The sequence below is a fragment of the Ambystoma mexicanum genome, chromosome 6q (assembly GCF_040938575.1).
Source record: "Ambystoma mexicanum isolate Mex_15411 chromosome 6q, UKY_AmexF1_1, whole genome shotgun sequence".
In the NCBI taxonomy this organism is placed as follows: Eukaryota; Metazoa; Chordata; class Amphibia; order Caudata; family Ambystomatidae; genus Ambystoma; species Ambystoma mexicanum.
In genome coordinates, this window is record NC_090937.1 from 1,102,152,886 (window position 1) to 1,102,176,929 (window position 24,044).

The window sequence follows — 24,044 nt, forward strand, 5'->3', positions numbered from 1 at the left end:
TTCCTTTCACATCCTCTGTTAGCTTGATTGTAAAACTGGGACACGTCAGTTCCTAGTGCAGGCTTTGCTAGTAAGATATGAGGGCTGCACTGGCAAAAGCATTCTGGAGCATGTGCTCGTTGCCTTCCAGAAGTTTAGACTTTTGAGCATTATGTATCAGAAGGCCATATACAACTGCGAGGGACTTTACTGAGAACTACAGCTGATGACTATTTGAAATCACTGAAAGAAAAAAATGTGTCGTCTACATTTGATGCATTCACTTTCTTCGGACAAGCAGAAACCAGCGAAACCCAGCATAAATATGTTGATATCGCATGGGTGGGAAATAGTTAACTAATTACATTTAAGGGATAACATTGGCACCATATTGTGCTTTCCGTTTTGTATTTTTGAATCTTTTTTTGTTTCGGGGTAATGCCCCTTTTTTAATTGACAGTTAACAATTTTACAAAAGTCCAGCACAGTATGCTTTGACAGAATGTAACACTCTAATATGGTGTGCTATGCTGAATCTATTCAATGGGCATTGTGGAGGGGCCAGCATACACTATAATTGTTTTAAATAAATAGTCTAAGATGCTCTCTCTAAGGGAGTGGCCCTGTGGCCTTGAAGAGGGTCGTGATAAAGTTCCCCATCATGCATACAGAAAGGACGACTTGCGTAAGATTGCTAGAGTGAAACATTTTGACAGTGTGCATGGCAACAAACTACGTATGATCAATGCTAGTTCTGGAGTGTGACACTTCTATTTGTGATCTGAGTTATTCCTTTTAGAAGGAGATCGCATACGCGATCATCGCTGCCTCTTGCAGAGCTGTTACATAAGGAATATCAAGGTGAGGGCCCCTTTCTGCTGCACAATATAGATGGTCTCCGTATGCTCACTTTCTGTCGGTGTACTGCTGCTGTCCATCACTGGCCATGGCCGGGGACGAGCACACCACCACATTTACGGGGAAGAGAACCCAACTAGTTTACGGGCCCATTACAGGCGCCACAGGTTTCAAATACCAGATGCGCTGGATCCACCTGTTCTTCAGCAGTTGATCAGAGGAGTAACTATGAGTTGGCTAGTAGTTTTAGTCCTCTAGTGGGACCAGCTGCCGTTTCAAGACCACTGTCATCTAGAGGTATATCAAAAAACAAGTTCTATTGCACCTTTGGAAACCAAGGTCTTTCTTCCTGATGTTTACCGGACGGTCCTCTCTCACATCAATATAATGGCATTAGCCCAAAGGCCTTCTCCAGAAGGCTGACAGGTGATGAATTTCACAGGCCTCGAGTTATTTAACTCATGCTTCTAGCCTAGAAGAGCCGGGTAAGAGTGAATTTAACTCAGTAGATATATATGTATTGCCTTGCATTTATTTGCTTCTCGATCTGAAGATTTTATGTAACCTGTGCATTTCAGTGACTTACCTGAGCAGTTATGTGTGATGGGGTTGCTAGCAAGGTTCATGGTAGCGCTCGTACACAATTGTTTCGTAGCGAGACAAGGCAAGGGGGGGAACAGGGGAGAACAAAACAGCGATCTTAATAGGCCCAGTGACAGCGAGAATGTGCAAGTGCATGGAAGGGGGAGAAGTGGAAAGTGCAGAACTGAGAAACAGATAAATAATAAATAAAATGGGCTGAAAACAGTGTAGGCGTAAGGCTTTGAGCGGGGACACGCGTTAATTAGATGCAGTGCCAGGCCACCCACATATCCAGGTCCAACCCTGTGGCATGACCTTTGCTGGTATTATAAGGGTCTTGCCTGTAACCTATGATATAGTGCCCGCACCCCCAAAAAAACAACTAAGTGCGTTGTGTTTTATGCCCCTCAGGAGCATCTTGGTGCGTCATCATTCCTACCCCCAAATCCATCTAAGTGCATACTATGTCCTATACCCCAGTTCAACTGGCGCACTTCATCTCTACCTCCAGTGAACCTATGAATCGAGCATTCCGTGTGCTTGGGCAAGCCCCATAGATAATTAGATAGGGAGATCCATCTGAGTGCGTAACATGTCCTAGCCCCATAATCCTCGCAGGCGCACTTATCTATACCTCCAGTGAACCTATGAATCAAGCATTCCGAGTGCTTATGCAAGCCCCATAGATAATTAGATAGGGAGATCCATCTGAGTGCATAACATGTATCCCCATTATCCACCTTGGCGCGCTGCGTCCGCTACCTCTAGTGATCCGTCTAATCATGCATTCTTAGTGTTTTGGGCAATCCTCCTATGATATTAGATAAGGCAGGGTATGCCTAGAAACCATGGACCCATCTGAGTAAACGAGAACGCTATGTTTGGCATGACTGAATCAGGGCTAAAAATGAATCTGAAAAAAAGAAAGGTTTAGTCGGGTACACCAGTTCTCCAGTGCCCTGCAAGCAAGGCACTACTGCCCCCCCCCCGCCCCTTTGCTGAATTATAGAGCGCATGGAGATGAAATAAGGACACACCCCCCAACCCCACATAAGAGACTTCTGTCACGCAGCCTGTTTCTATATATTCAGTAGGACTGCGTCTTTCCTGTCAGGTATTGTACCAGTGAATGCAGAGCGCTATAAACGCATCCGTGCAAATCTATGCATATATATATATGCATAGATTTGTTATATATATATATATATATATAGAGAGAGAGAGAGAGAAAAAAAAATGGCTTCATTCCTGCACAGTTGAGGTCAGCCAACACATTCACCCACCACCCTGGAAGGATCCTGCTGGGCGTATCCATGTTCTTCCAATCCTTGAATGCTACCCGGAGACATAGCCGGTCGCAAATTGATGTTAACAATGTAGCCGAATAGTCGCTAGAAACTCGAATAAAATGGGCAGTTAATTTGACATGACCCACTGGCCCCTCCCCCGATGCTATTACCCCTCTGCAGCTTCCGAATATCGCATTGACACAGCATGAGGTCAGAGTACCTACGTCTGACCAATGTGTGTGAATGTTCGGACACATGCCTCTGAGCCATTAATACGTTTTGTATCTTGCCAATAGCTTGTTTGGCCAAACTGCAAATTAAGCAATCCCTAATACTCACTGCCAGCACCCGCCGACCAAACCCATCGCTCATTTCACTGGTACTGCACACCCTCCAGCCCAACCTAAACGCAGCTCCCCTTACCTGGTGCACCTGCCCTCCTGAACACCACACTCTTCCTCAGCCATCATCTGAACGCTAAGAGGTCACCATACACGTCCTCTCCCACTCCTCACCGTGTATGGGGTGAGAGGTAGGGTGGAATCCCCTCTGATAGTACAGGACAGCGGGCGAGCATTAAAAAAGACCCGCACAGGTATGCTGTGCTGATCATCAGATGCAATTTACGGAGCAGAGTCCAACAGAACTCCAGGGAGCCCTCGCCCCCACCTCAGGCAGAGCCCAACTTAAATATGAACCCTACTAGAGAGGTCATCCATGCACAAGGACTTCTAGTGAGAGCCGCCACTGGCTGGATGTGTGCTACAATCCTACCATATGGGAATCATTAAGTAATACCACAAGTGGCATCAGGGGTGTTGCTAGGTCTGGAAAAGATCCAGGGCTTCACTTATGTCGGGACTGTGTGGGCAGGGCTACCTAGCCTTTGGGTTGTAGTCTCCGAGTTTCTATCCGGGACTACAACCAAAACACCCAGGAGTTTATCCCCCCCAGCCCCATCCCATCCCTAGCAACGCCTCTGAGTGTACCTAGCCAGCCCCTCCTCCCACCCCCCTTATCCACCACCAAGCCTTGAAAGGGCAGAGCCCAGTTCTGTAATCTGCCGCCGCCTGTGCATGCTCTACAACATCCTTCCAGAAGTCCATGAACCGTCTTCACCCCGCTTGGAGTAGAAGCCTTCGTCTACTCCCGCTTGGAGTAGAAGCCTTCTTTTGTCCCACCGACCCCAGCCCTTGTGTCCACCAATGCCTTCCACGCACGCCATCCTCTCCTGCCCCAATAGTGACACCTGCTCCCACCTCACTAACTCCTGCCCCTAATGGCTCTTGCATTGCCCCATAACCCCTCACCACCTACTGCACCGGAGCTTAAAGTGTTGGAGTTGCAATGTGTGGGTTACTGTCCCAGGGTTCAAGTCGTGCAGGTGTGCCCCAGTTAGAAAAAGAAATGTGAATAGCACGCATTAAAGAGTGAAGAAAGTTAAGCTCTTCTGCAGTTTTTATTGTACACAAAATAAATAAATGACAGTAAACAAAACGAAAAGCACAAGTGGCTTTTTAAAGTGCATTTTGTAAAAAGATGTGTAAACCTTTGCCGATCACCACTGACTCCACAGAATGACATGTAATTAGATCATGCCCATGTCTGTAGCTCATTCATGTTACATTCGGGGTGTGCGTGTGCAACTCACTGGGGTGTGATCACGGGTACCTCTCAATATCACCACCAACGGCATATGTAGCACAATAGCATTGAACATTGTACCCTTGCCTCTGGCACGCCTCAGGGCCTGCAAACAGCTTCCAGGTAGGTGCTCGGCCAGCCCAGTCCATCAGGCAACTTCTACAGTACACACGAGTCAACAGAGAGCAGGACTGGGCAGCCATGGTCCGCTGGCGGCAAAACAGAGGCCATATTTTGAAACAGGGTTCAAACACATTAATAGCACAAACAAAATACTCTTCGGTGTACACAAAGCTTTTGGACGGTGTTAACCCAAGTAAAAAATACAAGGACTGTGTTTACACTGACATGTGGTACATGTACGCCAACATTAGCCCATCCCCACAAGTTCATATCCATATTAGAACTGTTCCTATGTCCTTTTAGCCGGCCCTTTGATTGTTCACAAACTTTGGCAAAGTTGTGCCCATGGGGTGCCAGCATCACCCATCCAATCAGCACAGGTCATTCCTCACAAAGTCTTCATGGTTTGCCCTTACGACCACTTCACCGTCTGGACACAACGGTGCTGTTCCCCCACCATGTGACATTCACAATAGGGCAGCTGTGGTTTTGTTCATTCAATAGTTCGAGACCCACCAGGGGGTATGAACTATGTGAATTACCACACCTGGGCCTCTAGTCTGTAAGCCCTAATCCGGCCCTCCACTGCGTCACAACCTCGACTCAGTCGATACGTGTTCGCGTGAATGCCTCGACCATCCTTCGACGTGCACTTCTTGGCACTTGTGCCAGTGCGAAGCATTTCCAAATCTGGAACTTTCCAGACCCCGTCCTGGGAAGACTAAAAGCACAGGTGGCGCCCTGGCCCCCTCAGACGGAAGTTGCAGTCCTCACTTTGGCAGACAGGGCCTGCTTGAACCGCCTCTTCAGGTCCTGCATGTTAGGCGACTTAGGTCGTGGGATGAGCGAGGTTTTCCTCTTTTCGGGTGTGCTGGCGGCCTGGTGTTTGCTGATCTCCTTGCAGAGGACGTGGAAGGCATTGTACACGTCATTATAGTTCTCGCTGACCGACACCTCGTAGAAGGAGCATCCAAGCATATGTGCGAGCTGGAGCCCCTGTTGGGGTTCCACCTGCTTGACGTGGAGGAGGTCCGCCTTGTTGGCCACGATGACAATGGGGATCCTGTTCTCTGGGTGCAGCTGTCGCACATGCTGGTGGAGGTGGCTGATCAGTTCATAACTCTTGCAGTCGGTGACCGAGAAGACGATCACAACGGCATCCGCCCACTGGAGAGACCGATTCAGCTGCTCCTGGCAGTTCAGGCTGTGCTCTCCCAGCTACAATGAAAAGATTTACACATTTAGCACAACAGTCCCAGGTCAGACAGGCTTCAAAGCTACCATTCCACCCTAGTACATTTCACGGATCTGCATCAATGAGATTTGCAAATTTAGCACAACAGGCCCACATCGAACAGGCTTCAAAGCTACCATTCCACCCTAGTACATTTCACGGATCTGTATCAATGTTTCCAGACACAGTGGCCTGTCTGCCACCTCTCGCGCCTCCTGGAAGTGTTTATCCAGCTGTGCAAGTTGGAATAACGGTCCCTAGATCATAGAGTGCTGAGCGGAGCAGTGCAGCCTGCAGAGGGGGAGGGCTTTGTAGTTCTGAGGGATGGGAAATGAACTGGCTAGACGGCGAGTCTGGAAAAGGAAGGATGTGAGCTGGACGCATTTATAAACTGGACTGATGCCCAGTCACAAAGCAATCGCCTGTGCTATCCTTCCGTGCGTGCAGCCAGTCTGCACTTAAGATTAATGCGCCAGTGGGGTCCCTGCGGCGCGATCCATGTCTGCCATTCTCATCAGGCGCCATGTATGGGGGTCTCAGTTGGGTGGGGACACTCCCTGCCACCAGGACAGACACACTGCACAGGCTTCCCGCCAAGGCCCCTCTCAAACGGTCTACCAGGTTCTTTTTAAAGTGTATGTTTTTGCTATCAGTTTGTGGAGAGATGAATATTAATCTATCATGGCCCCCTCCCCCGCACACTCTTGCTATTTAGGCCTCTGCAAGGTAGTGTACCTTTTATTGCACTACCAAATACATAGGTAACAGCTAAATGTAAAAACAAGAGCTCAGGTATGGGTTTACCCATCTGTCAATGGGAAGCTTGGTTCCCAGAGACCGGGAATAGAAGGAGGGGAATGTTCATGCACTGGGGTCAGAGTGGGAATTTACGCGGGGCCCGGGTCCCTGGTGGGACTAGATAAGTTTTAGTATAAAGGAAGCTAGCTATAAATGGACTAGCTAAGTGCCAGAGTCCAGTTTAATAGTGAAAAACTGTCGCCACAAGAGTCCGGGTGCAGATACCCGGTATGGGAACGGAACATGGATCTTCACTGCCTTCTCTATATTTTATACTGCAAATATAAACCCCCTTTCTGAATGGCGGCATGCACACTACACAAGACCCAGCTACAGTACATTACTGACAAGAGACTTTCTGGTGCACCAAGTGAGGCAATAAAGTCCATGCACGTAAAAGGGCAAGCCACAAGGCTGCGTACGTGAAAGCTCCTTACCTGGACGCCGGGAGTGTCCTGCACTTGGATCGCAAGGGTTTCGCCGTCTACCTGGACTTGTCTGCTGTAAAGATTTCCTAGAAAATTAAGATTCAGGCCGTTAGATTTCTGGATGTAGAGCACACCAGGGACATACAGAAAACCAATGCAAATCCTGACTCACCCGAAGAAAACTAAACAGTGCCCACCGCCTGCCTGGCAGCTTTGGCTGTAACCATGCCCCCAATTAGGGACCGGATCTAAGTGAACAAGAAGTGTCTCAGACCCCTCACTGCTGCCACAACTGTGGATGCCCCCTGTCTATAGGCTCATCTTTTCTGATAGGAAGCGTGAGAAATCTGCAGAAAGACTGCAGTTGGAAGGACATCCCTGATACGGACAGTGTTTGTATAAAAAAATATATATATACATTTAAAAGAGGGTGGGCCCCCAGGCTTAGGTCTGTGGGCCAACTGCAGCGCTACATCTCTAGAAATGAACTCCAGGTAGACCCCAGAATCATCATCTTGGATCAGCATTGTCGATGATGGTAAAGAGGGGTGCACATACACCTGTATCAAGACTGAGTGCCTCCTACCCCCACCCGCGATGCGACATGCCAGCTCGTGGAGGCCATAATATGCTCATCTAACCGGTTGGCACAGTTACCAATTACCACGGTTACCAATCTGGCCCCCCACCAGCGGGAAATCTACAACATTATCTTGAGGGGTTGTATTGTGGCAGGGGTCATGTTCAGGCAAACGTGTCCATGAGCGCAGCCAGTGGCTTACCTGCATTCCTCTCATAGTCCCCGATGAATCGCTTGGTAAGAAACCTCACCACCAGAGCTGCGAGAGAGAGAGGGCACTTATTACAAAGCTCCATTGATAACAACGGTCACATCACAGACACAGCGCTGCGCGCGTCTTTCACAGACCATCAGCCATGCAGCCCTCATTAGATAAGCCCCCACCCCCGCCCCCGCGAGGAAACAAGTCGCCCGTGCCCTCTCATCTCCCCCACACTGCCTTCCCCGCTGCACTGATATGCAGGACAGCGCTTCCTCCAGCTAATCCTACCCCCCGCCGCGGTGATCCCGGCGTGCCCAGTGGCCCGTCAGTCAGACTGAGCGATGGGTGAGGGCAATCGGGGGTTACACAGTATAAACTACGAGTTACGGGGTACACATCCAGGTCAACAAAATCATGGGCTGTAATGACAGTTGTATAGCCGAACACCCGCCCCCCGCAGACACGTGCAAAAGTGATCAGTGTGGTTACATGGAATGCATTCAAGCGGCGCAATGGCTGAGCAAGCCCCCGCTCACCGGGGTGCACCCTTCTGCCCAGACGACCCATCTGCAAAGGCTAAACAGGACCGCTTTACGTTTAGGTGCCTCGGACGCACATCGCTCGGGTAGACACCCACCACTTGCGCCTCGCTCCGTCGGTGTCCAATATCGGCAAATCGCGATGCCAGGCACTATACTTTAGTAAACGTTGCCTGGTCGCAATGGTGCTACTGGCACTTGTGGATGAAGCAATGAGCCAACGAGCTAAACATAGGAGATTGCACACCCGAAAGGCGACCGCGGCCATCTGACCCGAAAGCGTGAATCTATCGTCCGTATAAAGCGCGCACCCTGGAACCATTCCACACGAACAGCTAGAAACGCGGCAGCAGTGCTCGTCATATGCGGAGACGGGTAAATGTACTTGCTATCCAAAAACTATATACACTACAAACGAGTTCTGTTATCTAGACAGAATATAACGGGCGGCCAAAATAGAAGTTCCGTGGCTACCGCTATTGTCAATGACTGACTTGTCCGGGGGCCTGGGCATTCAGAGACCAATAACTAACGTATGAAATTATAAATCTGCAGTGTCCTCGGATGTCTGAATAAAGCGCCTTGACGGCAATGTAGGTATGGCAATCAGGGGAGTTGCTAGGTCTGGAAAAGACCCGGGGCTAAGCTGCTGTCGGAACTGTTGGGACTGGGGGCTAGCTAGTCTTTTGGCTGTAGCTCCTGAGATTCTATCCGGGGCTACAACCAAAAGATCAGGGGCTATAGCCCCCTTAGCCCCCCCCTAGCAACGCCCCTGATGGCAATACTCTACACAAAACTATGCACACAAATGAATAAGAGCTGGCAATGAAATGGTATTCCAAGTGACCCCTGAAAAGGGCAACGCCACTATGATCAACGTGACTACACAACTGCCCGGCCAGCGGCTGTGGTCTAGCTGTAGGCGCTGCAATCTGAGGCGTGGGTCCGTTTATGAACATGCAAGCATCACGTGTGACTGCAACATTAAATCATGCATGTCCCTGGCTAGGGACTGCAAACTCCAGCCCATGTCTCACCTGTTTTGCCCACTCCACTGGCCCCCACCACGGCGATCTTGATGACTCTGCCGCCGGCGTGGCTGCCTCCGCAGTCGCCGGTGCCCGCCGGGTACTCTGCGATGGTGCACATGTTCTGGATCAGGCGCATCTTTCGGGGAGGTGCGAAGCTGGGGGGGGCACCTCTAAAGTAAACAAACACCTGCGTCCAATGTCCCGAATGGTGCTAGGCGGGTCACTCCGTCTCCGGGTTGGGAACAAGGGGAGTCCGAGGCTGTCCGGGGCGCTGGAGTCTCAGAGCAGCGTCTCCAGTTCCTGTTTTCTGAGCGCGAGAGCAGCGCTTCCTCTGTTTTGTTTCCGTGCGGAGGACGCCTGGCCCCGCCCCCGGCCTCTCGACGGCCAATCACAGCGCTCTGCTGGAGCCGAGGGAACATGGCCTCCGCCCGCCCCCTACGCCTCTTCTCCCCCTCAGCACCAGACACAACCAGTTTTCCCATCCCTGCCAACTACTGTACATTCCGTTCTTAAACTTCACAGGGGCAGAGGGAGACCCCGCCCGCCCGCCTCTCAGTGCAATGATCCCGGAGCTTTTCTGTTGTCTCAATGGTATAATAATATACTATGCTTAGTTCGCAACTTTCAGCACCAACGTGATTATACAACCACTCCACTGTACCAGCCACGCTTACGCTCATATGTCAGTGGACAGGTATATGAAGTAGAGGATGCCAAGTTAGCCACACAAAAGTACACTTTGCACTCTAGACCCCAAAATGATGTACACCAAGCAGATGTTCGGCACATCCTTGGTAGTATAGCTGCAGAAGGCACACTTGGGATAACTGCTTCTTCCAGAGTCACCAGCATAATAAGCGTCTCATGCTTGAAGAATGCCCACTGCTTGTTTTAGAGGGCAACTATCGGCAGTTATTTCTCTGCAGAGGTTATTTAGGCATGTATATGATTGTAATTTATCTATGTAGCGCTTAATACCTGCAGTTAGCCCATTTCTAAGCACCTACATTCTTTGCAGCTATTTTTTTTTTTTATTTGCATTTTTTAAAGCGCTCACACAGGCCGTGGGCATCGAGGCGCTGTTACAGGCATTTTATCAGTTGCGTAATTATTTATTTTTTCTTTTCTACCATCCCGGGACTATTGGATCTGTGATTTAGAGATGGCAAAATAACGTCATTTGTCATTTCACTCACAATTGAGTAATGAGTAAAATAGTGAAGTTGGGATTAGAGCTCGCCCCCCACTATCCCCAGCCCAATATGGAACCGCTAACAATTGTATTGCTTTCCTTAGGTGAACACGTTGAGACAAATATACCCATGACTCCGAGGCAGACACAAATACACCACTCCTGACGGTTACAATTGTGCAACACTTTGCAATGAAAAATGCCACAGAAGCAATTATTATTATCATATTCATAATCAAAACATGAATTATATTTTCCTCTAGGGACCGTCTGCATGTTTTAAAAAACAACTCTAAAAATAACCCTGTTTACCAGGTGTGATCGGTGTGTGTTTGTTTACAGGTGACCTCAACCGTGCGGTTTAGTGGAGTAGTGTGGCCGCTCTGCGGTTAGTGAACACGTGTGAATCATTTCGTCGCCATGTGCTGCCCGTCAATGCTTGGAATGGAACAGAAGGGCAGACAGAGCCCCTCGCGCCGCGGCGCACACAGTGCGTGCTCCCCGCTGAGTCCTGCTGGAGCTGTCCACATGGCAGCATTTTTTGGGGGACACCCAATTGGGAGATTTGCATCAGAAAGCGTAAACACTGGCTTTCCCCCCCTTTGACTTATGCTGGAGTGAGCGGGGCACATTCAAGGAGATAAACGTATTTAGACAAAAGGAGGAGGGATTATCATTCATAGGCAGGGGGACTAGCCGTGCGTGATATTGACACAGGCGTGATAAGGGTCTACCAATGTCAGAGGCACATAGTGATGAAAGCTTCCCAGCCAGCTCTTCTGTCTGTTCCTGCGGCGTGCGGGCATGTGCTCGTTTCACCAGTTATCCGGAATGTTTGCTGCCTTCCTGCCAAGCTGCCCCCACAGTCTAACACGCCAGTCTTCAGGCAGTGCCGCCGCCTGCTTCCTAGAGCACGGACCTGCTGTTTATCTTCCGCCTGCCGGGTGCCCCAGCTGCTGAACTGCCTGCCTGCCACTTAGCATCAATACACCCTGGACATGAACATGAAGTACTGCCCAGCACAGGCGCCGGGTGGTTCCCGTTGCAATCCATTAGCAACTAGTTGCTGACATCACAGTAGGGGATTATACAATTCATAATAACCTGCTGTGATGTCATGACAGGCTGGTGCAGTATTTTGTCCCCGAGGGGAGCAGAGTAAGCATTGCGCCCCAGCCGCTTCAATCTGCAGTTCTCCATCACCCCATCCCCCGTTTTACCTTATGGAAGGCTGGCACATAGGGGCAACATAGGGGTGAACACGTGACAGAAGGGGGCCATACACAACATCAACCTACAGATGGGTAGCTTTCCCCTGTGAGCTGGATTCCACCCCATGGTTCCGAGTGATATCATGGACAACCGTTGTCTATCAGAACCACTATGAACACTTTATACATATAGGTGATAGTTTTCAATCTATGATATTATATACATATATTTATATTTATTTATTTCATACTCTCAAACAAACCCTTCTGTCCTGGGATAAAAAAAAAACTCTGACCATGCTCAGATGTAAATCGCATTTCCTGACTTTTATGACACATTGTGAGTAATGTATCCTTTTTTGTATGCTATCAGGATATTTTGCGGTTCATCCTGACCCTGCCTCCCTGCTTCTAAGTGGTGTAATAACTATTATTACGACACCATATAATGTCTCTTAATTTTCCCACCTCGGAAGAAAGAAGGGATGAGTTGGCCCAGGCAGGATTCAAGGCTTGCCCCCGCGTGCGTGCTTAACACATGAACTATCATCCCAGCCCTAGTACCCGTGCCACATTTTAGAGATTATTTCATTGTGGTCTATTGCCTATTTTAAAGGTCATTAGATACGTTAAATCTGTCAGTACTGGCACCTGCCCAGTGCCCTAAGTCTTGCCACTGTCCTACATTGGCCTCCACTGCAGTTAGTGCACCATTGGTCATTTCATGCCTGCTACTGAGAGTAGACATGTGTGTGACTAGCTGTGACTAGCTGCGAAAAGGATGCCGGGAATTTTGCTGATGAGGTTCACCTGTCAGAGGAAGGGCATGATGTTTTTCTCCTGGATATCTTCGCGGCTCTTGACAAGGCTGGCTGTGAGTAAGGCTCCGTGGTGAGTGTTAGGGAAGAGGGGGCGCCACCCCCAAAGCGTTGCAGAGTTACCGGGCGGTCCTAGCAGTGGCGTAACACAAAATGTGGGGGGCCCCTGCGAGCAATGCTGAGGTGCCCCCCCTCCCCACTCGGTAACAAATCATGGGTCACGCCACACTCTGGACCGGCCTAGAGTATCACGCTTGCGCAATATGCACGAACGTGCTGCTGAAGGGGTATGCCACACACTGCGCTAGGAGAAAGATATAAATATGTGTTTCAATGCAATATATAGCACACTTTCTGAGAAATGTTGGCTAACAAGCCAGAGTGTCTGCAATTGTTTTGTAGAGTAACAACAATCCAATACATGCAAGTCACCGACAGTGCACAGGAACATTAATTCCTTGCTAATAAAAATGTCATGCCACAATGAAAACATGTCCAACTGGCTGCCCAGTGTAGACCAGTGCAGACATGTAATAACATTACAATAAAGCATGCCAGGCCACATTTAGACATACCTGGACTGGTTGCATCAAAATGCCAGTCGAAGCAATAACACTCATCAAGAAGAGAGCACACATTCAAGACCGTGTCTCTGCAGCCTCTAACAACACAGCCAATCTCTTTAAAATCTGCAAGGAACTGGTCAATTCTGTTGTGGTCTCTAGCTCTCCTGTCCCCTCGCAGGCCCTCTGCATGGCTCTGGCCTCTCACTTCTCCACTAAAACTCAGGACTTCCTGTCCTCTATCTCCTCTTCCTCTCCCTCTTGCTCTCTCGGCCCCTTTTGGCCATCTCTACCTCTCCTCCTCCTTTCTCTTCTTTCTCTCTGACAACACCTGAGAAGGTTTCTAGACAAGTTCGATCTATGAAAGTGTCATCCAAACAGGTGCTCCCCAGCTCCTCCAGAACCATCTAGGACCATATTGACTAACTCAGCCCAAGAAGAAGACTGCATGGTCGAAACACGTGTTGGCTATTCTCATTCTTGAATTAAAAAATTGTAAAATACAAATTGAGATTGTTCTCCGTCTTTGCGCAGTGGGGTGTTGAAACTATTTTTGTCTACTGTCCTTCAATTTGGGTCCCCTGGGCATAGGGGCCCCCTTCTCACCACCACCTGCTGCATCTGCTTTTGTGATTTATATTAGGCAGTTGCCTCTCAGAATAAGTAGAATTCTAGGTATTTTCAGATAAGCGCCTCGAGTCCCCAGCAGTATGCCATACCAGTAGTCCCCTACCTTTCTCAATCTGCCTTCCTCTACTCTGCAACTAATCCAGAACAGGACTGCAAGACTTATCCTTGGCCTCAAGCCCAGGGATCGTATCTCTCCAGCCCTGAAATCTCTACACTGACTCCCGGTGGCTGCAAGGATCAAGTTTAAGACTCTTTGCACTGTCCACAAGAGTTTCTGGGGCTTGGGTTGGAAGCTTCTCCAGGCAGAGAGTGGGGTAGATCTCTCTCCTCTGCAGGTGCGCCCCTCTGGAATGGCCTCTCTACCCCTCTCAAACTTGAGCTGGATCACCTGACGTCTGGAAGCAGCTCAAAACTTTCCTCTTCTCTGCTTTCTCTCCCTCCCCTGCTGACCTACCTGACCTATCTGTCTGCTGCACCGACTGGTTGCTTGGCTATCCTCAGAGTCTCACTGCGTCCAGGCTCTTTCTTGATCAGTCACCCTTGCACTGCCTCCGGGCCTACCACGCACTTAAGGGCTGTAACTGTAACCCTACAGTCCCTTGTTCTCCTTGCACTACCCAGAGCCACGCTGCCCCGGCTGCACTTACTCAGAGCATTGCAGCCCTGTTATCCCCTCCCCTCTCCCTTGCACTTCCCCCTCCCCTTCCCCTTGCACTTCTCATTCTCGCATTTGCACGAGTTGAATGACACAAGGTCTAATAAGATAGTTTGTCTTCTCCTCCCTCTATCTTCCCTCCCTTGTCTTTTCGCGCCTAGAGGCGCGTTATTAATGACTTATAGCATATCATATCATATCATTTTATCAACGATGCCCAGAAAAATATACAATGCCTCAGTAAGAAACGGCTAGACTGGCATCACCCAAATGCCAGTATAGCCAGTTAATTACACTTAGCAGGACTGCTTTATCAAAAAAGCCCAGTTAAAAAAATGTCATACCAAACTGGGGAATGACTAAACTGGCTGCACCAAAATGCCTCTTTATCCACTAATACCACATATCATGCCTGCTTAGCCTGGACATGGACAACCATTATGATTTATCGCACAATTCCACCCCCCCCACACATCCCCTCTCCCTCCCACCCCCTACCCCAACCTCCAAAATCAGCTCCTTGGGCCAGAATTACCTCCATGTCCCTATTCCTTGTCCCAGATCTTACGGATGAGGCTCCTTACCTCATATGTAAGTACTGGGATGGGGAAGAGTGGGACTAGGAGTAATGAATATTACAGATAGCTAAGTCAGGCATTACCTCCATGTACCTCTACCTCATCCCAGTACTTGTGTATGAGGCAGGATGCCTCATACACAAGTACTGCCTAATACAAAAGTACGGGGAGGAGGAAGAATAGGGCTAAGAGTAATGAAGATTAGCAATAAGTAATCAAGGCATTAAATACAAGTAGTGGTACAACAACCTTGAGTTGACTGGGCTTCAGCACTCCACCCCTGAAATTTTGGGCTATGTTGCCTCAAACCGGCTGACCTTCAGAGCATTTGCCAGACAGAACAGGACAAAGATGTTAAACAGCTCCTGGGATTTGCTGTTAACAAGGGCCCAGCAATTACTAATGTAAAGCATTTCCCTGTTATTACCTGCATTCAAATACCACATTTCTTAGGCAATTGAAATTGTGATGTGAGTTTAGTACTTGCATGCCAGGGGAGTTATTGGAAGGGTAGAGAGGGAACAGAAGACCGCTCAGTCTCACAGCAGTCCATAAGTGGGTGCTATCAGACTTAAAGGAGAGAGTTAACTGCTTGTAACATTGACACTGCACTAGAATCGTCTCATTAAAATGTGTAAAGAAGTTGGATTTCCCCACACAAATACGTTTGCCCCTCCCTCGCTGCCAGTGAATTTAGCGCCTCTCCCAACATTTGAAGTTTTAACCCCCCTCCCGAAATATAGGTTTTGTTGTTCCCCTGAAAACAAGCACACACACCATTCATCATATATACACACATGCACAACCAGCCATCCATACATTTAAGTGTGCACTCTTTCACCATTCAGGCACACCCCCCCAGCCATCCATACATTTAAGTGTCCACTCTTTCACCATACAGGCACACACCCCCAGCCATCCATACATTTAAGTGTCCCCTCTTTCACCATACAGGCACACCAAGGCAGCCATCCATAAATGTAAGTGTGCACCCTTTCACCATACAGGCACACTCAGGCACCCACCCATACATTTAAGTGTGCACCGTTTCACCATACACTCACACAGGCAGCCACCTATACATTTAAGTGTGCACCCTTTCACCATACAGGCACACCCAGGCAGCCACCAATACATTTAAGTGTGCACCCTTTCACCATACACGCACACTTGCACACCCAGCCACCCATACATTTGTATGCACCCTTTCACCATACACTCACACACGCACACATCATGGGGTTGAGGGGAGCCCTCTTACTTCAAAAAGTAATTGTTTAATTTTGAAGTCACGCTGACTTCATAAAGAAATTATTTCCGTTAAGGACTGGACTATAACGGAAATAATTCTTAATGAAGGCAGAGTGACTACAAAAATAAACAATATCTTTTTGAGGTCATAGGGCTCCCCACACCCCATGACATGGAGGCCTCTAGCCTAGGGCCTTCCATGTCTTGGGGTGGGGGAGCCCTCGGACTTCAAAAAGAATGTTTCTTTTTGTAGTCACTCTGCCTTCATAAAGACATTATTTCTGTTACAGAAATCATTTCTTTATGAAGGCAGCGTGAATTCCAAAAGAAACATGGTTTTATTTTCTTAATTTTTAGAAACATGTCTTTTTTTTGTTGCATTTTTTTCTCCTAGTGGGGCCCCCTCCCAGGACATGTGCTGGTGGGACCCCCCGCACCGCAGGGGATGTGGAGGGCCCCGTTACGCCAGTGGGTCCTAGCTGGGTAGGAGTCACTCTATGGTTCCTGCTGCGAGTATTACCCGCTAGCCTCACGAGCCAGGTTGAGGTTAGACGGGCACTGACACCCTTAGGGACAGTTGAGACTCCTCGACAACTGAAAGCAGTGGACCCGGGGTTATTCGCTCCATGCAAGGGCGTGGTAGAATTACTGGTCTGGCAGTTAAAAGCAACCAGAAGCAGTCGTCTGCTATGAAATAACCATAAGTGACACGGTTCACCCAAGGACAATAAGGACAAAAAGTACTGGTGGAAGACCGGGAAATGGATAGGACCACCCGAAAGGTGTTGTAGGCCACTTATGCTGGGTCCGCCCGTTTTTTGTGGACTCCAATAAATGTGATTTGTGTGTTCCTGTATATGATTGTCTCTGTGGTCTATTTGGTAAACTAATGTGGGTGTGATGTTTCGGGAGGGGCCACATTATGGGTTAGCCGTGCTATGTCTTTGTTTTACTTCACTGTTGTTGCTGCTTTTGAGCTGCTGTAGGTGGTAGGGGGATTATTTGCTCCAAGGGCTCAAGGTAAAATTTTTAGGTGGGAGTATTTTACTCTCTACTTTTGGAAGTTGGCAGTGAAAGGATTTTTCAGAGCGTAAAACAAGTAGCCCTCATAGTTGAATTGAGCATTTTCAGAAAATCAAAATATAGTTACATTTTAAATATATAGGTGTTTTGTTATAATGCGCTTTTGTTGTGCCCAGTAATAACTACCCATCCATCTGTTTTCACTGTTGTATAAGCTCCCTGCAAATTAGCTAATGCAATAGTGAAGGTCCTCTGTGTGCCAGGTCCTGCTGATGCCTCTGTTCTGAACACAGCAGTGAATCGGTTAACAGATGGATTTAGAAAATCCTCCCATGCTCTCCCCACCCCTTTTATTGCACTCCCCATTTCCCGCTTCTCTGCCTTCAGCCCCCGCCCAATCACCAACCTGGGTCACTGCAACACGTCCAACCCCCTTCGCCCCTGCACCTCCTCAATACGTGAATGAATGCATTTGTCTAGCGCCTCTCTGTAAATGGAATTCTCTCAAGGCGCTTCCTGATCGCAAGGGTCAGGGTGCAGGGCAGTTGCAAACAGTGAGTTTTTTCTCCTGATTGGGGGCGGGGGGTCATTGATGTGGATGGTCTTTGGAAAAGGGCTCCAAAGAATCGGCCTCCTTTTGAGCATTAGGGTGTTTTGGGGATTTGGAGGGTCATTAATGGTGCAGTGTGACCAATGCAGAAGTGGTGTACTTTATTGGTTAGATATTTAAAGGGTGAAAGGCTTGCCTCTTGAATTTGATTTGGGTGTTGCCAGGAAGTCAGTGTAGTGGTTTCATGGATGTTGCGATTGAGTCCCCGATTTCTTTTATCATGCTATCCCGGGGTGGACTAGGAACCAAAAGCGACACGGGAAATAATGTTCAAAGGTGCCCCGTTTGGAAATACCACACAAAAGAGGCCCAGGGTGCAGAGGCCTACCAGGAAATCTCCAGAGTTCCCTTTAGTCCAGTCCACCCCTGGAGCTACCAGCCTGGTTGCAGTTATGGTACGGGAAGAGTTTTTTTATACTGCACCAGTCCTGTCTGACATGCTCTGTAACTAAGCTTTAAGTTTACTTGTCCTGTTGCGCCCCGATACCTAAGGGTTCGGTGCGCATTACCAAATAAATAAACAAACAAATAAACAAACAACGCCAAGGATTGTCTGCAATGTGGTGCATTATGCCTCCCCGGAGGTCTCCGGACCTTGGTCTGCTATAGAATAGGAAAGTCCAGGAGAGACGGGTAAAGAGTAAAGGGGGAGGAAAGGTTAAAGACTCAGGAAAGATTTGTGCGGATACAAAAGGTAATGGAGTTTGAGATAGTGTCCAAGCCTGGAGAATTAATGCAAAACAATCAAAGGGCAGCGCTGATCAGGAAAGGTCAAATGCTGAACCCTCCTGTGAATGGGCACATGTGTGTGGGCAGTTCCTAGCACTTGCAGAGAAGTACTGAAATGAGCCAGCAGTTGGGTGATGGGCTTGACATGTTCCCAGGTACACGCTTGAAGGATGGAGGCCTGGTGGTCCATTGGGTGTTACCGTAACACAGCAAGATAGATCTGAGGTTGCCCAGATGAGCCCAGGGGGGCCTGAGGGCATGGCAAATTACGTGGACACACAGGGGAAGAGAAACATGGTGTGTGGCCCATCCCTCAGTACCATACTTGCATGGCCACTTACAGAGCAATGGGTGTAGTGGGAGGGAACAGTGAACTATTCTGATAATACATTATGATGGACTGTCAGCTGCTGAACAGTTTCAGGTTCCTGTACAGAGGGATGCATGTGTTACATGACTGTCGCCACATATGGCTAATTCATGTTTGCTGCTTGTACAGTGCTTTATGCCACAGAAAGTCCACCTCACAACGCTGTGGATGAGGAGCATGGCGGGATTCTTTGGGGTTGCAGGCCAATAACATAAACATCAGTGTCCCAAAAGGGCTGCCTGGAGGGCTCCGCATTCCCGAATGTCCAGTTCTACAGCCCCGGAGCTGCTTCCCGTGCAGTCATTATGCACTGCCAACAAACCTATGGGGATGCCTGGGACAGTGTGGGGACTGGTCCTTGCTTAGGTGATTGGTGGGCTGGATGATGCCCAAAACCCATGTGCCAAACTTACTTCCCCACTATCGGCAGATCCCTGGGAGTGGTGTGGGTGTGTATCTGCTGCATCCCATCCACGTGAGCTGCTCCGTGAACGGCATGCACACCTGCTGTTGTCTTATTGGAATGGTGTGCAGTGCAGCCAGCCTCCATGATGAGCATGCTTCATGCACACTGGAGGTCCCTGTGGCAGACACAGTACATTGTCTGAGGTGTAGAAGTAGGGCACCTCCTGCAAAGGATAAGCCTTTACTTCCATTGTAACAGAAACAGTTCAGTATCGGGGTTGGGGGGGATCTAAATATTACCCCCTGCCCCCAACCTTTGTGGCACTCCATGTATCCCCACTCATTTTGCAGGGGTCCCTTTCATTTAGATGTCACGCACCCCCCACGCCCCACCAACATGTTCAGCAAAGCTACTCCACTGCCCATCATGGAGATTTAAGGAAAGTCACATTCTCCCTGTGGTCTCTGGTCTCCTTGCCAACCCAATTTGCGGTCAGTCTGACCGTTCACCAAGCGCAGCTAAACACGGGATGAAAACAAAGTCATCCCTGTAACTGCGGGTATCATAAGAAGGTGTCTAGAAATGCTAGGTTGAAACAGATACAACTGTATATCACGCATAGGGCATATATGACACCCCAAAGAATATCGAGGTTCGCGAATGCAGGTCGGCAGGCGTGCCCCAAGTGTGACGAGGAGAATGCGGGCATGGTACACATGTTCTGGACGTGCCCGGTCATTGCACGCTTTTGGAGTGAGGTGGAACGTAAATTGGCTGAGAAGAAGGTCAAGATTGTAGTGGACACGGTGTGGGCCTGTTTGTTAGGGGTGTTCCTAAGACCTAAGAAGCTAGAACATGTGAGCAAACTGAAAGACTTAGCATATGTGCTGGCAAAAAGGAGAATAGCCATGGGATGGAAGACATGTCATAGACCACGGGTGGAGGTGTGGTGGAAGGACCTGCAGAAATGGGCGGAGGCGGAAACTATGGTATGGCAGGAGGCAAGCAGTGTTGGGGGATCGGAGGGAACAGAGTCCCTGATGGCCTGGAAATCACTAATAGTGGAACTGTTTGGGTCAATTCCGGACCCAGGTGGATCCACGGAGTAGGAGCGTCTGCCACAGGATGCAGATATGGAATGTGAAGATGGTTAGGCTCGGACTGGGGGGTGGGGGGAGCAGTGCATTAATGTGAAATGTACAACGGTTCTGAAGACATATGCTCTGCCTGTTTGCTTTGTATTGTTTTGTTGGATTTAATAAAAACTTAAAAAAAATAAAAATAAAAAAAAAACTATATGAGTGTATGCAAATAAATCGAAAAAAGATGACAGCAAGTGATCATATAGATTAAAACTTGTGTAAACATGGAAGAAATACGTGGAAATGAAGTGGGGAACAGAAGTAGTCAGAGAAAATGCAGTGTGCAAATAACATTTGGAAAAGTATTGACATTCAGAATGTAAAGTTTCCTAGTTTTAAAGATATTCCATTTTATAGTAGTTATATACAATCGTGCATTGCACACCTGTTAATTGTTTTCACTTGCGGAGGTATAATAGCTCAGTGAGTTAAGTGCTCATCTTGACTATCTGTATGCAGCCTGCAGGCACAACTTTGAATCCTTGTAGTGCACATTAAGCCATGCCGATACACAGTGGCCCTGATTCGTGGAGTTGTTTGCGTGTGGGGGTGGGATGTGCGTGCCATTCTGCCCACGAATCCCCATTTGTCAAACATTGATTTGCGCGCGGAGTGGCGCGCGCGTCCCCGTTTTGCGCGCGGATGATTCCATGAGTCAGGACAAGTGTTTTTACTCTTTGCTTCATTTGAGCATGTGTCCGATATATTGCTAATTTGTCTGCATGGTTCCTCGGCTGTGTTGTTCACTGCTGGGAGCAGTCAGTGCCCAAATGATCATGTGTGTGTAGCACCAGTCCTTTATATGTAAAACCAGCATTTGGAGCCGGAGTGCTGCAGTCCATTCCACAGTGGCATGCCATGCCGGACCACCTGTTTCTCTGAATGTTGCAATACCAGCTGGCTGCACACCTCTATGAGGGCGGACGATTAGCAAACACTTAAAATGTACCCGAAACTTTTGATTACATTTCATTGGAAAAAATAACTAATGTGAAAAATTGAGTTAACATTAAAAAAAAAACAGGTCAAATATCCCTGTAACTGCGCATAAGGGCAGCCACTGCCCTAACAGTGCCTAGAAGCCCTGGGCCATTGTGTGACCGTGCACACACCCTTGGCTTAGCTATAACTGGATCGTCCACGTTCTGTTTGGAATCCGAGCAGCCTGTTTACAGGCAGACCCGCAACTTTCCCCATGCTGAGAGAGTCAGGGTACATCAACCAGTTCTGCACTGCCAGTCCAGGAACGGAAATTAAAAAACCAGGACTGGATAACCTACTCGCGCATGGCATGGGCAAACCTCCGACTTCTTTGGATGTGAATCGGTGGCATGTAGCTTTACACCACCATTTAATCATAAAATATACAGAATGCATATCTTTGTTTGAGTTGTGTGTGAATGTGTTTATATGTACTGCACACACACAATGTGTAACATCTTACACCCATAGCAGAGTGTAGCTGCTGGGAGGTGCTGCACCGCAGATGGTCGAAAGGTGAAGGCGGTGCCAGCAGAGGTGTAGTGCTGTTACTGGCCGCGCTATACAGACTACTGGCGCTAGTAGAGGTGTATCAGATCTGTTGGCCGGATTGACCAGGAGTGGGCAGCATCTCTGCCGGCTGAAATGCACCGCCGGTGATGGAACAGGTGTACCATCTCTGCTGGCCGGATTGTACAGGTCGTAATCAATGTTCCCTCTAATTATTTTTCCCTAAGTGCAGAAATGCTTAGGTTTCGTGCGCACGTTATTTTCCATGTGCACAAATGAATTACGAGGTAAGCCATTTTGTGAGCATGCGTAGTTAGTGAGCTACCATTTCCAAAGAGTTAAGAAGGGAATTTCCCGTTCCCAACCACTGCAATTATTTACAAATCAGTGTAAAAGTTGCATCTTAGAATACTTTTTCCAAACATACAAGCTTAAAAAAAAAAAAAATATATATATATATATATATATATATATATATATATATATATATATATATATATATATATATATATATATATATTTTATATGAGATTATAAGGAGAGCTCATCACCCAGTCCAAGACTTCAAGATATGCCATAGTACATACCAAAAGTACTCCTGTACAGAGAAAAAAATGGGTATGCCCAAAAAAGCTTTGTATTCTCAGGCTAAACAATAGATTTAGTTGTGGCTATTCATTTGTGGACATTGCTTAGAGACAATACAGAAAGTGTTGAATGCCATTGGAAAAACTCATGTTTATTACAAAAAGGCAAATATCGCTTACATTGATGTGGCTGTCAAAAAATTCAGACATGATACAATTTTTCCTAGTGAAATAATGGCAACTAAAATCTATGTGTCAGAAAACATGGCAACAGGAATTCACGTGCCGCTTTAATGAATGAAGTAATTCAAGGTCCAGGGAAACATGCGGCTTCATTTTTGTGAGGACGAAAATTGCATGAGAATAACTGGACCATAGAATATAATGATCAGAATTCATGGGCCTCTGCTTGCTATCCACATTACGTTTTCCTGTGAGATGTTATATGTACTCACAAGCAGCCTTGCAGCTAAGTATCATATATACCATCCACTATTACTCCCTAAAAACTGGAAAATGTGCCGAATAAAAAGAGGAAAGCATGAACGTATAGGAGCCTACCCTACCCCCTGCTTCTACCCACAAAGAAAGTTCCACTCATATTGTTTTGAATCAGTGAACAGCAGAACAGTGGCATTGGTAGGAACTGGAATAATACTAATGCCCAATATTGAGAGGAATTTTAAGGGGAAGAACATATTTCAATAAACATGAACTTTCCCTGCTGGCAGAGCTAATTACTTTTGTACTCCCTGAAAAATAATTTGATTCCTAGTAGGGAGTAAAATCATATGTGAGCGATCCTTGTAAACCTGACATAGGAAGTGATATGACAGGGTACATAATACGGCTTTTAGTTTTGCCCACCCTTCCTCAACACAGCCTAGACAAACGTCTACAAGCGTCTTACTGAGGTTTCGTCTGGAGCACCTTTCAAGAAAATCACATATATTTGATATGATGCCTATAGGTACAGCAGATTGAGTGCTTTCATCTTTAACTAGGAACCCCTCTTCTGAAATTCACGGTTATCAGTTGAACAAGATGCATGGGGATGCTAAAGGCAATACATTTAAACATATGATTATATTGAAAAGCCCTCAGCAGCTGAGCATAGGAATAAACAGAAGGCATAGTTTCCTAGACTGTTACTAGAGTTTCCTATCCTTTAGAAAACAAACACATTTTCTTCACTGTACTCGTGACAGAAGAAGTGTAGCACCTCTGGCAGTGGGTGGCAGTGCCTCTGCTGGCTGCATTGCACAGTTGGTGATAGAAGGGGTGTAGCCCCTCTGCTGGCCGCATTGCACAGGCAGTGGGTGGCACTGCCTCTGCTGGCTGTATTGCACAGGTGGTGATAGAAGAGGTCTAGCCCCTTTGCTGGCTGCATTGCACAGATGATGATAGAAGAGGTTTAGCACCTCTGCTGGCTGCATTGCACAGGCGGTGATAGAAGAGGTGTAGCACCTCTGCTGGCTGCATTGCACAGGTGGTGATAGAA

General features: G+C 47.8%; 1 protein-coding gene across 1 annotated transcript; it reads right to left on the reverse strand.

The window, feature by feature from the left end:
* Nucleotides 1–4,148: 4,148 nt before the first annotated feature.
* Nucleotides 4,149–9,596, reverse strand: RASL11B (RAS like family 11 member B). The gene is made up of 4 exons (XM_069631660.1): nucleotides 9,294–9,596; nucleotides 7,718–7,774; nucleotides 6,945–7,021; nucleotides 4,149–5,693 (listed from the first exon to the last, which is right to left on the reverse strand). The coding sequence occupies exons 1-4, from the start codon at nucleotides 9,421–9,423 to the stop codon at nucleotides 5,226–5,228; spliced, it is 732 nt and encodes a 243-aa protein (XP_069487761.1). The 5' UTR covers nucleotides 9,424–9,596; the 3' UTR covers nucleotides 4,149–5,225.
* Between the last annotated feature and the right edge of the window lie 14,448 nt (nucleotides 9,597–24,044).

Coding starts and splice junctions, on each gene's coding strand:
- RASL11B (XM_069631660.1), bottom strand. CDS start 9,423: ATGCGCCTGATCCAGAACATGTGCACCATCGCAGAGTACCCGGCGGGC. Junction 7,775..9,293: donor CAGTGGAGTGGGCAAAACAG/GTGAGACATGGG, acceptor TCTCTCTCGCAG/CTCTGGTGGTGAGGTTTCTT. Junction 5,694..6,944: donor AGGACACTCCCGGCGTCCAG/GTAAGGAGCTTT, acceptor TTTTCATTGTAG/CTGGGAGAGCACAGCCTGAA.